Genomic DNA, 18,122 nt, shown 5'->3' on the forward strand with positions numbered 1-18,122 from the left:
GCTAAAGCCAACGGCAGCGTCCCTCATTGTCCGAGGTGACGCTCTAGAACAATAAATCCCAATAATTATTAGTCGGATACTCGCATCCACTGCGCAAAAGAGTGGCACGCGCAGCCCAAGCATTTATTCATAAGGCGGAAGTTACATAAGACTTACTCGTTAAGTGGCGAACACATGCAAGTTGCCGCCGGTAACATTCAACGGGACTCAGCTGCCCTGTCAGTAAAGCATACCGGATGTACAGAGGGCGCCCAACGAGATGTCTCGTGCGCTGTGGTTGCACTCTAAGGGCTGGTCGGGCATCGCGCTAATGTGGGGGTCTGCGAATACTGGAGTTACCTTCGCCGAAAGCATGCCTTAGTGGGGTTCTGCAGTCACTGGATTTCGCCCGTGGAGCAGCCATCCTCGCCTCGCTCACAAGGACACAGTTTTGCCCTTTTCTCGATTACATCTTTCCTTTAGCAGAGGCAGTGTACCGCCAACATTTATATTAAAGCTTTTCCACCTACAAGTTAGCGAGCTCGGCACTGACGTGTTTATTGCCTTCTTTCTTGCAGCAAACAGACCACCATGTCTGCCCACGGAAGGCGCCACCTGAACGATCCAAACTCGGATGCCTACAGGGCGCACATGGCGGCTGTCCTGGAGCGCATGCGCAGGGAATACGAGCGGAAACAGCGCGAAGAGGCAGCACGCCGAGGAAAGCACCGAGGTGACTGCGAATGCTTGAGGGGCCGTGCGATCCGCATTTGTAATTTTGTATAATCTGTCGCAAAGCTGTCTTGACCAGCCTAGAAGCCGGCGATTTGTGCCAACGCCTGTGCGGAAGCTCCTTGCCACTACAACGCCAACACTTTATCGTCGTTCAAGGGTGCTCCGTTCGACTTATTCGCACTCCATATCGCAATGCGTTCACACACTTCAGGAGAGAACGAAGCCGCCGGCGCCGTACGTTATCGCTGCGACCGACACAGGCTCGCACGCGCTCGTATCTCATGTGAAAAGGCGTCTTTTAGCTGGCGTGAACAAGTATTGTGCCGTATCACGTTTCAAACAACTACTAGAGGGAACTGTAGCGCTAGTGTCTACGAGAGCTGCAAGTAGGACAGCAGCATAGGAATGATGGGTAGTACATGGACCTGCCTAAACTTTGTTCTTCTGGCTTTAAATGGCTTCGTGACTTTGCAAAGTGATCAGTTTCAAGAAAAATGCTGATTTATAAATAATTAAAGAAACATGATCAAAATTGTCCGAAGGCAGGATTCGAGCACAGAACACAGGACCTCTACCACAGAAGCCCGATATTGAAACTATTACGCCACGGACGCATCGACAAGCGCAACCACTGCAATCAGCAGAGGTTGTTCGTGCTTGCAGAGACCTATTACCTTCTGCATTAAAAAAAGTAAATTTAGTTAATTAATTAATCCATTAATTAATTCATTCATTCATTAAACTTTATTTGCCGAAAGAAATCAGAGTCGATGTGGTCGGGGCCCTCAGTCCAGGGCTCCGCTGGCCTTTGCTGCCCGCTAGACCAGTTGGATGAGGGCTAGTTGCTCTCCTGGATCCGAGCTGGCGAGTAGTACCTCCCACTCTCCTTATTAAGGGTGTATGGTGTTTGCCTACCTCGACGGGTTTCTCGGGACAGTCCCACGAGATGTGAAACAGAGTTGGTTTTCCACCACACCAAGGGCACTCGGCCTTGCATGTTTCGAGAAACATTTTGTTCAGTCAGTCAAGATGAGGAAATGCATTCGTTAGTATTTTACGGAGATCGGTGGCTTCCGTTCTGTTGAATGATTTGTGAGGTGAACCGAATGCCTGTCCGTCGAGTCTCTGACACGTGAGGATGTCTCTGCTAGAAGTGGGGATATAAGTGTGTGAAAGTGCGATCACCTGCCCCGCTTGGTCGGAAGGTTCTCGTGCTAGGGCGTTAGCCCGCAAGTTAGGTACAGAAAGCGTTTGAAATTCAATGATTTCTTTTGTTTTATTTTTTTCTTTAAACCTCTTGCTGCGTGTCGATGTGAGCGGATGTACAGAAGGGAGTATTTTACAACACATGTTGATACGAAAGCGTGATGAGTGTGCTATTCTCTATTACATTCTCACAATATCGAATTCTAAAAAATTAGCGTTAAGCTTGTGGTTATTGTTTTTTACATGTGCGAAATGTGCTACAATGACACCTTTCAAATGTGAAAAGTATAAAGGTTGATTAATACGTAACAGCTACGAATGTGCTTTCTGAGCTTGTGCTGAAATATGGTCTTGCTGTTTACGAGGAATGATTTTCACACTACTTCTTGTGGTGACCCGCAGAAAGTAGTATAACGTCCCATGCAACGAGCCTGGCGGGCTCACCAAGTTCCCTTGCACGAATTATTCAAATACATAGATGTATAAACATACAGTCTATTGCCATACACACGTGAGTAAAAGAAAAAAAAATAAAGGATGTCATACGTTCCCAACACTTCAACGTGAAAAACAGTGCGATTAAAGTGGGAGTGTAGCTAAGAACCAGCAAAGAAGCACCGTCGAATTTTTAACATTTGAATGGTTTGATGAGTACTGACATAGGAGTCGAGCGCTACTTTAAAAATGCGCTCCAATCTTAGCATGAAATTCAACGACGTTGTAGCATAAAGCAACATGTCCTTCTTATTTCTGAAGACGGTGAAATAGCTAGCACACGCGCCACTCTGCCGGCTCGACGTGACATGCAGCAAAACAACCTACACAGGAATGCGACACGGGTTTTGCAACATCGATAGCGAATAAATGCGTTCTCAATTAGCTTGAAACATTCGCTAACTCGGCACTAAACAAGGGTACGCGACCTTTGTGCAGGCGATGCCATAAAGGTGGACGCCGTGGAGGTTTACTCCAAGGACAACGCCAAGCACCACCACACGGAAATGTTCGACTCCCTGGAGCTGAGCGACCCGCCGCTTATCATACGCCGCGGTCAACATTTTTTTCTAGCTCTCCGGTTCAAGCGTGAATACCAGCCGGGAGTCGACGACGTCTCCCTAGACTTCAGCATCGGTAAGAGCTCTGAAACACGTTATGGAGATGCGCTGCCGGCAGCCATGTTTCATTATTTCCGTCTTCGTTAACTAACTAAACTGAGTGACACTCACTCACTCACTCACTCACTCACTCACTCACTCACTCACTCACTCACTCACTCACTCACTCACTCACTCACTCACTCACTCACTCACTCACTCACTCACTCACTCACTCACTCACTCACTCACTCACTCACTCACTCACTCACTCACTCACTAAATAAATGATATCTAGCACGCACATTCACAAAACTTGTCTTTTCAGGACAGTCCGCGATTGACCAACGCCGAGATGACCGCCTCGTTATAATGCAGATCACTGTCCAGATACAGGAATTAAAGACGGCAACAACTAGCACCGTAGATTTCGCAAGCTCAGAAGGCGTCTTGTGTTTTTTTTTCTTATTTTATTGCAAGTTTTTTACACATTGTTTACAAACTAATGGGACTTGACAGAAATACATTATACACGCCTAGCTGGTACATCACGCATGAGTGTCACCGCTTTTTACGGCCGTAAACCTCCACATAGCATTCGAAGTTTGAAGTATGGGGGTCTATGGAAAAGCAACCAAATTTCGTGGCATTTTTTTTTTCGCGGACAAAAAGAACTTGAGAAGAAGCTACGATGTAGACTGGAAGGACTCCAATTCCAACTCGTTAAGACAGAGCACCTCAAGGGGAAAAAAAGAATAAGGCCACAATATCGTTGGTTCCATAACGCAGTCTTGTCCCGCATTCGCAAAAGCATTCTTAGGCTACAGAACTAATCGTGAGAGCAGATATTAACCAATCGTGATGCTGGACATATTATTAACGAAATCGCTTCTCCGCTGTGGAAGGGCTAATCACGATTTTACCACTTTAGACTACGGCTCAGAAGTTTCGGCTGACCTCTCTCCAAAAAAGTCACGAAACCACCTCGCGATGCGCTCAACGCAAGTACTCTGATGTCAGTGCCTGGCAAAGGCGGGCAACCTCTAAACCTCACAGAGTGAGGTGAGATCGGCATCTGCTAGATATTCTGTAAGGTCAGGAATTCCGACTTCAACCTGATGTGTGGCTTCGAGATTGGCGTCGAATGCAGGCTGCGGCGGACTTTAGAAGTAAAACTCTTTTGTGGCTACTTATGCGCATATCTGTGCCTCTTAAATGAAGGTGCCGACGGTATTTAGCAAAATAACTTTTGCGATTTCTGACATCTGATTACGATGAATTGGTGTTTTGTGGGGCAAGGGCAAAGTATGGCCAATGAGGCACCAGGCTGATTGCTGCAATCTTTATATATGCCTACATGTACGAGCATATTTAGGCAGCTGGAACCTCATATACTGAACATATTTTTATTTATATGAGCATTGTGTTTAATTTGTTGAACAATGGCTTTAAATCCCCTGTGTGAGAGGTGTCAAGACATGTTTAGTACCCGATTCTCTTTAGTACCCGATTCTCGTACATTTAGTACATGATTCTCAAGTTCCGTACTAATAAAATGACGTTGACTTCGAGAACTTGACCTCAATGATGGGGTCGAGGTGAGCTCAATGACAACTGCTGAGAGCTGAGGTGATGTTTCTTGAAAGCATCTCGATCTCGTGGGACAAGGTTCAGTGAGACCGTCAACCCTGATTGCAGTTTGAGGTGAAGTCGTTCGCCCACCTGTGCTCCCTGGAAATGTCGCATGGTTGCCGCATAGATTGACACCCGCTAAAAGCAGCGTTCATGCAGTTGGCCATCGCGAGGGCTGCACTCGCAAACCTATTCCCAGTGCGTTGCCGCTAGAGCTTGACGATTTGTGTCCATTTGCGGCTGGCGGCGGCGCAGGTCCCAATCCCGAGATAAGCAAGGGCACCTTCGTGAGCCTGCGCGTGCCGGACACCAAGGGCGACTTCAGCCGGTCTCCGCAGAGCTGGGACGTGCGCCTGACGCACCACGACCGCGCCATCATGTCCCTCCAGGTGTTCGTTCCGGCCAACGTGAGCGTGGGCCTGTGGCGATTGGCCGTGCTTAGCCGGTCGCGTGCCGACCCGGAGGCCAGGCACAAGTACCGACATCCGTCCGACATCTACGTGCTGTTCAATCCGTGGTGCAAAGGTACGTCTCTTGCGGCTCTCTTCTACCGAGCCGAAAGAGGCAGATTCAAAATTATTGTAGCAGAGACGCCTCTTTCGCGACTGCGTCTTCAGCGATTTCGCATTATTATTATTATTATTATTATTATTATTATTATTATTATTATTATTATTGTTGTTGTTGTTGTTGTTGTTGTTGTTGTCGTTGTTGTTGTTGTTGTTGTCGTCGTCATCGTCGTCCTGTTCTTAGTTATAATGGCGTCTTTGTCACTCTCCGCCATTCTTTCTTCCTACTACTGTAGCATACATACGTCGTTGGGAGCAAGATTTAATTATATGAACGCCCGAGGCGCGTTTTCGCTGTCGCTGTCAGAGCCGCCGTCGTCGCCTCAGTGCTGTCCTGAGTAAAGCTTAAATGCGAGGAGAATGTGCGGCCCACGCGCCGTGTATTGTTGGTCACATGATATGCTGCAGGTGCGAGGGCGAGCCGAAAAGGCGTGTTTAAACTGGTACATATATATATACCAGTTTCTATATATATATATATATATATATATATATATATATTGTTACGTAGGAAGACGCAGAGGAAAAGCTATGTACAAGTATATTTACAAGGAAAATACGCTGCGCTTGGCCAAGAGGCAACAGCCCGCGCTAGCTTCTTATCGTCGTCGTCGTCTTCACACTGCTGGCCTTTCGTGATCGCGCATATTGTGCCGTAGCACTACCCCCGGCTGCAAAAGCGCCGTCCCGGAGCGACTAAAGATCGGACTCGGAAGCAGTGTAGTAGGCCTTGAGCCTACTGACGTGTACGACATCACTAGATGCCACAGGAGAGGACGAGGTTGAGGCCACAGGAGCAATTTCGTAAGTCACAGGCGTCACCTGGCGCAGCACGCGGTAGGGCCCTGTGTATCGCGAAAGGAGCTTCTCTGAAAGTCCGACGTGACGAGAGGGCGACCACAAGAGCACGAGCGCACCTGGTGAAAACTGTACGTCACGATGGCGGGCGTTGTACTGACACTGCTGAGTGGTCTGTGAGGCCGTCAGTCGAGCACGGGCAAGCTGGCGTGCATGGTCGGCGAGGGCGATGGCGTCGCGCGCATACTCGCTTGTTGAGACCGCAGCAGGAGGAAGTGCCGTGTCTAGGGGCAAGGTAGGTTCGCGACCGTACAGTAGATAAAAGGGAGAAAATCCGGCGGTGTCGTGCCGGGAAGAATTGTACGCAAATGTTACGTAAGGAAGGGCAATGTCCCAGTCGTGGTGGTCCTTGGAAACGTACTTGGCCAGCATATCGGTAAGAGTACGGTTTAACCGCTCTGTCAGGCCATTGGTTTGAGGATGGTATGAAGTAGTCAGTTTGTGTTGAATGGAGCAGGAACGCACAATGTCAGCGATAACTTTCGAGAGGAAGTTTCGACCACGGTCAGTAAGCAGCTGTCGCGGGGCGCCATGAAGCAAGATAATGTCACGCAAGAGAAAGTCCGCGACGTCAGTGGCGCAGCTGGTAGGGAGAGCCCGAGTGATAGCGTATCGGGTGGCGTAATCAGTCGCGACGGCTACCCATTTGTTCCCAGAAGATGACGTGGGAAAGGGACCGAGCAGGTCTAATCCAACACGAAAGAACGGTTCCACAGGGACGGTGATCGGCTGGAGATGACCGGCAGGTAGCACCTGAGGTGTCTTCCGACGCTGGCAGGGATCACAGGCAGCAACATAGCGTCGAACGGAGCGAGCGAGACCAGGCCAATAGAAGCGGCGGCGGACGCGGTCGTACGTGCGGGTTACCCCAAGATGTCCTGAAGTGGGTGCGTCATGCATTTCAAAGAGCACAGTCTGTCGTAGCTGTTTTGGCACGACAAGAAGAAGGTCAGAGCCGTCAGGGAGGAAGTTCCTTCGATACAGAATGCCACCCTGGAGGACATATCGGCGAACGGATGCGTCGGTAGGTGTGGAGCGCAGACGCTCGATAAGTGCTCGCAGCGATAGGTCTCGGTACTGCTCATCGGCGATGTTACCGAAGGCAGAGACAGAGAAAATGCCGTTGGCGCTACTACTGTCGGCGTCGTCAGGCTCGTCGACCGGGTAGCGAGACAGGCAGTCAGCGTCCTTGTGTAGTCGTCCAGATTTATAGGTGACAGTATACGAATATTCTTGGAGGCGTAAGGCCCAGCGACCAAGTCTTCCTGTAGGATCTTTCAGTGAGCATAACCAGCAAAGCGCGTGATGGTCTGTGACAACGGAAAAGGATCGGCCATATAAGTATGGGCGGAATTTCGCAACCGCCCAAACTAGGGCCAGACACTCACGCTCAGTGATGGAATAGTTGCGCTCCGCAGGTGAGAGGAGCCTGCTGGCGTAAGCGATAACACGGTCGTGGCCACGCTGGCGTTGTGCCAGTACTGCTCCAATTCCGTGACCGCTGGCATCAGTACGGACTTCGGTAGGCGCAGAAGGATCGAAATGGGCCAAAACGGGAGGCGTTGTGAGAATGTCGATTAGATGAGAGAATGCAGAGGCCTCGTTATCGCCCCACTGGAAAGGAGCGTCTTTTTTCAAAAGGTCGGTTAGTGGTTGTGCTATGGCGGCGAAATTTCTCACGAAACGGCGGAAGTACGAACAAAGGCCGATGAAGCTGCGCACATCCTTGACACACTTCGGAACAGGGAAGTGCGTAACAGCATGGATCTTGCCTGGGTCCGGTTGCACTCCGTTCGCGTCAACGAGATGTCCAAGGACGGTAATCTGGCGACGGCCAAATTGGCACTTCGATGCGTTGAGTTGCAAACCGGCTCGCCGAAAAACGTCCAGGACTGCTGAGAGGCGCTCGAGGTGCGTAGCGAACGTTGGGGAGAATACGATAACGTCGTCCAAGTAGCACAGGCACGTGGACCATTTGAAACCGTGAAGAAGGGAGTCCATCATGCGTTCAAAAGTGGCAGGGGCGTTACATAGACCGAACGGCATCACTTTGAATTGATAAAGACCGTCGGGTGTGACAAAAGCAGTCTTCTCGCGGTCGAGATCGTCCACGGCAATCTGCCAGTAGCCGGAGCGAAGGTCAATAGAAGAGAAATAGCGAGCACCGTGGAGGCAGTCAAGGGCGTCATCAATCCGAGGTAGGGGATACACGTCCTTTTTGGTAACCCTGTTAAGGTGCCGATAATCCACGCAAAAGCGCCATGAGCCATCCTTCTTTTTGACCAGTACTACAGGTGACGCCCATGGACTATATGATGGTTCAATAATGTTCTTGGCAAGCATTTTGCGAACTTCTGCGTGAATAACTTGACGCTCAGCTGGTGACACTCGATACGGGCGGCGATGAATAGGAGGGGCATCGCCGGTATTAATGCGATGTTTGACAGCTGTAGTTTGGGCTAAAGGACGATCGTTAAAGTCAAAAATATCGTGGTAGGAAAACAGAACGCGGTAGAGTTCACGAGCGTGCTCGGAGGGCAAGTCGGGGGCAATCATTTTCCGTAAGTCAGCGATGGTACAATTTGCCGACTGCGATGGTAGAGGAGTATCGGATGAAGTGTCGTCTACTGCAATGGATGCTACTGAGTGATCCTCGAATGAACAAAGCTGGGCCAAAGACATCCCACGTGGCAGCACTTGTGTCGTCAAGCCAAAGTTGACCACTGGCAGGCAGACGCAATTCGCCGTAATAGATAAAACTGTATGGGGTACTGTGATCCCGTGTGTAAGGAGGACGTCTTGCATAGGAGCCACGATGTAGTGACCGTCGGGGACTGGTGGGGATGACACTAGGTCAACGTAGGTCAGTGCCGAAGGTGGCAAGCGAACGAAGTCGGCGGAACTGAGGCGACTGGGGTGTGGTTCAGCAGGATCCAGAACAGGCAGGTCAAGGCGGAGAGTACTGGCGGAACAATCGATGAGAGCAGAATGTGCGGAAAGGAAGTCTAAGCCGAGGATGATGTCGTGGGGACAGTGGGCGATGACTGTGAATAGCACGATTGTTGAGCGATCGGCTAAGGAGACGCGGGCGGTACACATACCAATTACGGGGGCTGTTCCGCCATCGGCGACACGGACAACAGGCGTCGTGGCGGGCGTGATAATTTTCTTGAGCCGGTTACGAAGGTCAGCGCTCATTACGGACAAATGCGCCCCAGTGTCTATGAGAGCAGACACAGAAACACCGTCGACTTGCACGTCAAGAAGGTTCAGATGAGTGGGCAAAGTCAGTAGAGGATTTGGCGGCGTAGGGAGCAATGCAGCGTCACCTCGAGGCGCTGCATCGCCTAGTTTTCCGGCTGGGAGCGGCGTCCGAAGGGAGGTGGCGAATAGGAGCGACGGGGCTGGGGAGAGCGAGATTGTCGTCGTTGGGGCGAAGGCGAACGAGAATAGGGGCGGTTCGTTGCAGGAGCATCAGTGGCGGCATTATCGGAGCGTGCGGCATAGGGACGAGAAGGGCCACCTGAGGGGCGAGAGTAGGCAGTATAAGTAGACCGGCTCGGGGAACTCCAGCGACTACGACAGTGCCGAGAAATGTGCCCGATTCGATGGCAGTGGAAACAAATAGGCTTGTCGTCAGCAGTGCGCCATTCAGATGGGTTGCGGAAACGTGGTGGGTAAGAAGATGCGGGACGGGGCGAAATCGAAGAAGCCGGGCGGGTATTAGGGCGATGGGCCGAGCAGAGGGTGTGAAGACCCATGTTTTCAAACTCCTGGCGGACAACTGCCTGGATCAGTGAGACCGTGACTGCAGATGTGTTGGTGGGACTGGAGTCGAAGGCAGCCGGATAGGCGGCCTCGATCTCACGCCGGACGATCCTGGTAACATCGGCAGTGTTGTTGGGACGAGGAGCGTCGGCACAGGAAGATGTCGCTGGGGTGTTGGGCAGACGGGCAAACTGCTGGTCAATACGTCGGCTTTTGGCGAGTTCCAGGCGGCGGCACTCTCTTATAACAGCATCCACCGTCGCTACGTTGTTGCAAACGAGCAAGTTGAAGGCGTCATCGGCAATGCCTTTGAGGATGTGGGAAACCTTGTCTGACTCAGTCATGTGGGTGTCAACTTTGCGGCACAGAGCCAAGACGTCCTGAATGTACGTGACATAAGGCTCTGTCGACGTCTGCACACGGCCGGAAAGCGCCTTCTGCGCGGCAAGTTGTTGACCGTAGGGGTTGCCGAACAAGTCTCGAAGCTGTGTCTTAAGTGAATCCCAACTGGTGAGCTCATCTTCGTGCGTGCGATACCAAACTCGAGGTGTGCCACCGAGGTAAAAGACTACGTTGGCGAGCATAATAGTAGGGTCCCACCGGTTATTGCGGCTGACGTGTTCATACAGGCTGATCCAGTCATCGACGTCTTCCCCATCTTGGCCCGAGAATACGCCAGGATCACGGGGAGCGGGGAGAGTGATGTAGGTCGTCGAAGTGGCAGCAGGTGTCGGAGCCGGCGGAGTCGGGTTGTCGTCGCCGGGAGCCATGAAGGAAGGCTCGACGTACCGTCCACTGCGAAGCTCCGTGACGAGGTACAGGGAACGTCCACCTCCACCAGATATGTTACGTAGGAAGACGCAGAGGAAAAGCTATGTACAAGTATATTTACAAGGAAAATACGCTGCGCTTGGCCAAGAGGCAACAGCCCGCGCTAGCTTCTTATCGTCGTCGTCGTCTTCACACTGCTGGCCTTTCGTGATCGCGCATATTGTGCCGTAGCAATATATATATATATATTAAGTAGGCGTGTATGTGCCCATCATGCACAACTTATCCATCACATTATCCATCTACTTGGTATATACCACCAGGGGATGTATGTCTGAGAGTGTAAAACAGAGTAATAGACATTCGCAGTCCGTACTGCCTTAATGTTTTTTCATAACGTACCTACAGACAATTAAACCAATGCAGTTAACTGGAACAGTTGTGGCAGAATTATATGGTCACGCAAAAGAAAAGCAGTGTCACCTCTTTGTCGACATTCGATTTGTCGACAAGAAAATCTGAGAAGTTGCTATGTCGTCGACAGGAAGTATTGGCCTTTCAAATTTTGCTAACCTCCGCACGTTGTTCCAGATGACATGGTGTACATGGATAACGAAGACTGGCGACGAGAGTATGTGCTCAATGATGTTGGCAAGATTTACATGGGGTCCTGGAAGCAACGAGAGGGCCGGCAGTGGATTTTCGGTCAGGTAGGCATGTTGCTGAAGATTGCAGAAGTAAATAGTAGTACCCGAAATATAAATGCACCGGTAGAAAGTTCCAGAGCTTAAACTTTGAGAACAAGATATCGTTAATCCTTCGAAAAACAAGAAAGACATCACGAATCCGTTCAGGGAAGGTCGCGCGCATAAAATACGTGGGGTTGAATAAGTCCAAAATTTGGCTCGAACACTCACCAATATTGTTAGTATTAAAAAATTAAATCAAGCGAGTTTTGGGATCAGCTCTTCTTAAGCCTGTAAGCGCTTACTATTTTGGCTGTCAGTTCCTTTACAAAAATGGATTAAATCATAAACATGCCAACAAGAATCTAGAGAGGAACTCTAATACGGTATTAAAAAAGTATGTCCCAATTCTGTCAACAGCCTCTACTGGGGCATCTAACTTTTTAATGTTGACATAATTGATATATTACACTCCTTCTGCAATTGATCACTAATCTAGCGAGTAGGAATTTCGAAAAACTCGCGTAAACAATGCAATAAGTGCATAGCTGCAATGCAGTGCGTAAGCTGTAAGTTAAATCATTATATTTGTCCGATTTAAACCATGTCACAGATACAGTTGACAGAACTGGGATATCTGTTCTTGATGCCGAGTTACAAAGCCTTAATCTTCCTTTTTTTTCTTTTTTTTTAATGTTTGCCGATTTTCGGCAATTTTCTTTTGAATACTGGTGGCCATAAATCAAGGGGGGAGGGGGAGGGGGAGACAAAGGGAAGGAAAGACAGGGAGGTTAGCCAGTGTAAGTACCGGCTGGCTACCCTGTGCTGGGGAAATGGGTAAAGGGAATAAAAGGAGAAAGACGAAGAAGAGAAAAAGAAAGGAAACCGGAATATTCACACAGTAACGCGATACTACGCGCTACAACACTCAAAAACTGTCGCTCAATTCGCATGCCCTTAAAAACTTCAGCAAAGCCCTTCAAGCCACATGCATCAAGATGATGCATATAGCAATAGACAAAATATAGTTGTCTCTCTTAAATGCGACAAATTGAATTCAATTTAGTTAAGTAATTGTCTAATGAGACTGGATCATTTCTGGTTTGATATGCATCTCAATAGGAAAATAGGAATTACTCACGAGCCAAAACTTTTGGTTTGCCAAGTCATAGTTCCCGACACGCGCTAAACGAACGTAGCAGCATGACCGCAATGATCGGCTATAGTTATTCCGCTGTTAATGTTATTGCTGACTCTCGTCTAACGACGGCAATGCTAAATCAATCATTACCGGCATCTTACGACAATTAGAGCGGAACGCGAATGACGTCACGGGTCTGCGTTACAGTCTCACAGCTCTGTTTGACGGAGGCCTGAGTCGTGACATTGTACTGCAAAGAAGAAACCACTTAGCTGACACGCTCACGTGAACGCTGTGAAAAGATGTATAGTACGGATGAGAAAAACGAGTACGCTCGAGAGGTAAACAAGTTTTGCTGGCAACAATGTAATGAGGCCGTTCCCAGCGTCCGAGAACGTGAAACTTGTGTGCCACAGCGGGTCCGCTCACTTTTTTGCATGTCCCTCTTCCAGTTTGGAGACATGGTCTTGCCCGCGTGCTCGCTCGTCCTGGACAAGTCGAAGCTCAGTTACGCCGCCAGGGCCAATCCGGTGAAAGTGGTCCGCGCCATCTCCGCAATGGTAAGCGTATGCCACTCCGATTACCTGCGCAGGCCAAGCACGAGATAAAGCTTCAATATTTTTTTTTGCACATTTGGATGTTCCACTAGTTGCATATTACAATTTTCAAAATCGTACGGTACAGTCAGTGTGGTCAAGAGTGCGATGAAACTTCGTCTGGTCAAATAACATGATGAAGAATTGCGGTATAAAAGTTACAAACAGGGATAGTGTGCCTCAGAATGGCTGGCCAACGTTTCGATGGGAAGACCTATCGCCTTCGACGAAGATATGTCCTCTATCGAAACGTTGGGCAGCATTTCTGAGGAGCCTTATCTCTGTTTGTAATTTTTATACCATAGTGTGCTACTCTATCTGTCGGCTCCTTTCTTGATTTAGGATAAAAGAATAAGTGGCAGTCACTGGTTAAGTCAAAGTAAAAACAGAGACATTTCGGAGCCCATACACGTTCTTTGTTCACACTGTATGTGTGACCAAGGAACAACTACTAACCAATAATGGTCGAACAAGTAATGTCTCATCCTGGAGCCAACGTTTCGACAAGGGGACGACAAGGCTCAGAGCAACAAATTGATCGTTGCCAAAAAGCTTAGTTGTCTTCGTCAGGGCAAAAACGGGTTGTTGCCCTGACGAGACGTTAGCTCCAGCTTGGTTCCTGGTTTGACAACTGTTGTTCGCTTTCAAAACTATCTCTTTAACTGTGTCCTCTTTCTTCTTACCGCTTTCTAATAAGCGCTCAGCGGTGGCTATCACCCGAATAAAAAAAATTGGAGAACGTTTACGCCTTGCATTTATTAGTGGAACGCGACAGCATTAAAAGATCCCTGACTTCTTCTCACGCTTCCCGGCAACTGCAGCTCATGTATCCGTAATGTTTACCGGGAAACACGGGCCGCGAGCGCTATGCTCGAAGGCGGACTTTGTGGTAGAAACGCTGCCTCTTGCGTGGGCCGCGATGCGGCGGTGGCGAGCGCCAGCAGGAGGTATTGCAAGGAACCGGGCATGCCGCTCCCTGGCCCCCAAGACATCCGCGCGCCGGCGCGCGCAAATGGCGGACGCCGCGGCCGGTCTGTGAATTGTAGAAACGCTGGAAAAGGGGTTTCTTTGAGTTTTCTCGTAACATAATTACGTTTTCTCGCATAGTCAAATTACAATACGAGAGCTATCATGTTTGTAGGTTATGTGTAGCCGTACTTTACGATTTTGCCCCATATTTTAGTTTGAGAAATGCAATTAGTTCAGTAAATTCCATGAGTCAAATGGGGGCCGGAATACGCGTGGTTCGAAAATTTTTTTTCTTGGCGTGTATGGGTTTCGACGCGGGACGCCAAAGCGGGATTTTCTGCGACACGGGTTTCTTCCAGTCCGTGAAGATTGTCGAACGGCGAAGCTGTGTTATAGTTGCACCGAGCGTTACACCATGCAAGTTAAACTTCGCAAGCCGTCTATAATGTAATTCTTTTGTTTCACCTTTATTTTACCTCATTTTCGCTTTTGCGTGCTTCGCGTAGTGACCATGCTTTAGGAGTGCTTCTTTCTTGCAGTTCTCCCAGTGTTTTCTTTCTTTCTTTTTGCGCGTGAGGTTTCTGTCTGTGTTTTGCCATGCTCTTTCTTTAGCGTGCAAGTTGCTCCGCCCCTTTCTTGCGCGCCAGTAATAAGAGCAAGATTTGGCGGATTGGTTGGATTGGTTTGACGATAGACGTGGCTGCCGGCTCCTCTTGCACCAGCAAGAAGGGCTGGCAGCCACGCGCTCCTACTATCGCGTTTCAATCGCTGGGCACTGTTCGTTTCCCGCAAATCGGCAGCATAACAATTGTTTCTTTCCCGGCAGGGTGGGATCAATCGTCGATAATTTCGACGCCGATCAGGCTATAGCACCGAAAATGCACCGTGGGACAACCGTGTGAGATTCGCGTATAAGATAGCATTCTCAAAGGGGGAAAGGGGTCACTCCAACCCCTTTCGCCCTATTGAGCTTTTGTTTTCCTCTCCCGCTAGTCACGTGGCCCCTCTTTAGTGCACTCGGACAACGACGGCACAGTGTCCGCATAAACAGCTTCGCTGTAAAAGTGGAAGTGGCAGTGTAAACTGTGCGTTGACACGAAATGGGTAAGGGAGGGCTACGTAGTCGACGGTCGGAGTCACGTGTATGCAAAAGTAAGCGTGTGCCATCGATATGCATTAGAGGTAACAATGCCGTACTAACCTCTAACAAGGCACATAATTTGAAAATGAGGTCACGCGCACCTCAGAGTTAGCATGCCACAAAGCATCAGTAAATCCAGACGTTCTTTAAAGCATTAAATAAGACCATTGTTCATTTTAGGCATGCCGATGTCACTTCAGTTAATGGCAGATAAGGAACAAGAAACTTGGCACCAAATTAAGCTGTTTAGCTATCCGAGAAAGAAACAATGGCGTTTGTCGAAGGACACTTGCGGTAGTAACATGCTTCATCATTCAGTCTCAAGTTCCTAATTTTTAAAATATTTTTCTTCTTGTCATTCTTTTTGCCTCGCTGCAGCACCTTCATCTGAAGCAGTAGCACATGTTGCCCTAATCAGAAAATTCTACAACGCTGAGCTCTTTCGTCGGCATTCGTCCCGCTTTAGTCGAAGGTTATCTTGTTTGTTCCGTCTCCATTTTCACCAGCCGCCTAGAATCTGCAACGCATTGAAGATAGAAGGCGACCTCTTGCCCTAGCCAGCACATTGCGACATATTCCACACAGAAAAAGAGGTCGCTATTCCAGCGCTACCCCGGTCGCGTAAGGACAGTAGTTCGCTGAACTTGAGACGAGGCCTCGATAAGGCCACCCATATGCAGGGCTATACACAGAAAAGCGCGGAACATTGCTCAATTTCACCGGACATGAGACGCCGCCCCAAACGGTCGGATAACCGCGTGTATTTGCAATCCTCTGGTTAACCTCGGCCATATCTCCTTTCCTTCTCGCCCTATATCTCTCTCTTTTGCACACTGAATGACGTCTGACAAACATCTTTGTAAACATATCTCTCATTCACTACTCACTCTGCTACGTCTTTGACACCGAACACGCATGTTTTAACAAGTGCACATTTTAAGACAGCGACGAACGTGAGACTAATTCAGGACAGGAGCCCTTCATGAAGGTATTTCTTGTTCGCCCTCGTCTGAAGACGTGCGCTTGTTAAAACCTGCAAATATAAACCGAGTAATCCAGCAACACGGCATTTTTTATTATTTATTTTATGTTTTTGAGCACCAATCTTGCGGTACAGAATAGAACGACAGCACAAGCAGTTACTTCTGTTTGTGCATTGTCTGTAGCATACCAAATACGGCTACCTCTGGGTTGTCACGTCACATCGCGAGTGTGTTTGCTTGCTAGTTAGTTCGTTTCTCTTTCTTTCTTTCTTTCTTTCTTTCTTTCTCTCTCACTCTCTTTTTTTTTCTTTATTTCTTTCTTTGTTCATATGCATGCGATAAACAACACAGACTCGTTTATGTTGCGAATAAAAAGTACGCGCTTAGCAGCAAAATTGTAATTTAAGGGCCATCCTTCGGTTCTCTAGCTACTTGCTTTTACTGTTTGGTGCAGGGAAATTTTAGTATGATTACTTGGTTGTTATGGTAACGCTGTGCTTAACTACAAGACACACAATGTGATTCACTGTAGTACAGCCGCGCTGCTGAGCATATTGATATGTACGTATCCATATCACTATTTGGTCCCATCACCTTCGCGTTATCGCTAGGCCCACTTTGAAATCACTTTTACGACAACGAGATCGCTTACAACATAAAACCTAGTCCAGCTTTGCGGTAATGGCGAAAGTAAAGCGTAAGAATAAGGTGTTTGTGCTAGAATTATTTGACACTATTCTTAATGCTTCACATGACTTGCGGGTGCTGGAAGGAAAGTTTGACAACCTCCATGCAACAGTGCAACGCATTTATGGACTATCCATAGCCGTATAGCCGATATGGACGTATCCATAGCCGCATACGGATATGTCGAGAGCTCAAATTATCAATAAAAGCCACCACTGTTTAATATAACAATAATTAGACTGCAGCTCCAAGTAAAAAATCCGAACTTTTTTAAGTGTGGCAAACATGAAATTACTCTTTTAGTTTGTTTCGTTGTACGCATTAGAACTTCTGGTGAGCAAGCAAAAATAAAACAATCACTACACTCAAATGATGAAAAAGAAAATGGAACTGAGGCCACTGTAAACAAAATAATCGGTAAACGCAAGAACAAAGAAAATGAGAAAATTCGATTTCTCGTTATTGTTTGCTTCCTTGCTTGCCTAGGCGCTCCTTATGGACATTTATAATATTAATATTAACATAGAGGTTCACACATTTTTTGGCAATTTCTCTTGGAGGAAGTGTGGATTTTTACACTTACGATTCACTTGTGGTTCCACTATGCAACAAAAAAGTCGCTGTTTCGGCCGAATGGCGAAGCATCTACTGCGATAGCAAATTAATAGGCAGCTAGCTATACGAAGTAAGGATAGTAGTTTTATCGGTCGTATAAACATCTAAGCCTACGAATACTAACTAAATTAACAAACACAGTGCTACGCGCGCACAAGCAAACATGAACCCATCCCACTCGATGACAGCGGAAACTCGCTGTCAAAACGCTGCGGTGAGGAATCGTGGCAGCAGCAGTGAGTGAATTGACTTTCGTGCTGCATCTCGCATCAGCGCGAACTAAGCCGCGAAAACACAGCACGTGGTCGGACTTTGTGCCCGTCGGAGATAGCTTTCAAGATACAGCGGCCCGGAGTAGAACGCCCCCCCCCCTGCTTACCCTCCCCCAGGATCCTTGTGTGTCACGGAAGACGGCGCGCTTCCTCCCTGCTTCCCTCGCTTGCGTGCGCGAGGTTGAGCCTCGATCGCCGGCTCACCCTCGTACGCTTTCACTGGCACTTGCAGCACACGGCGCACGGTGACAATATTATAGTCTTGGGACTTTATGCGGAACCTCACGGCGACGGCAACGGCAGAAATGGGCCTGCAGTGTATATATAATTGCTATCGCAATAAGAAGCTTTCGTTCGTTATTGCACAGCAGTTTCACTAGTTTCTCTAATGCTAATTACCTTGATCAACAATTCAACAGT

The 18,122-nt window shown here is 48.4% G+C and overlaps 1 protein-coding gene across 1 annotated transcript in view; it reads left to right on the forward strand.

Moving 5' to 3' along the window:
• Positions 1 to 18,122, forward strand: part of LOC126536546 (hemocyte protein-glutamine gamma-glutamyltransferase-like) — a 57,626-nt gene that overhangs the window by 20,860 nt on the left and 18,644 nt on the right. Inside the window, exons 2-6 of the mRNA XM_050183559.3 lie at positions 558 to 712; positions 2,854 to 3,051; positions 4,902 to 5,171; positions 11,204 to 11,322; positions 12,892 to 12,999. Of these exons, the coding sequence (XP_050039516.1) occupies positions 571 to 712; positions 2,854 to 3,051; positions 4,902 to 5,171; positions 11,204 to 11,322; positions 12,892 to 12,999 (837 nt within the window). The 5' untranslated portion in view covers positions 558 to 570. The remainder of the gene's footprint in view (positions 1 to 557; positions 713 to 2,853; positions 3,052 to 4,901; positions 5,172 to 11,203; positions 11,323 to 12,891; positions 13,000 to 18,122) is intronic.

Source organism: Dermacentor andersoni, chromosome 4 (assembly GCF_023375885.2).
Source record: "Dermacentor andersoni chromosome 4, qqDerAnde1_hic_scaffold, whole genome shotgun sequence".
Classification (NCBI taxonomy): Eukaryota; Metazoa; Arthropoda; class Arachnida; order Ixodida; family Ixodidae; genus Dermacentor; species Dermacentor andersoni.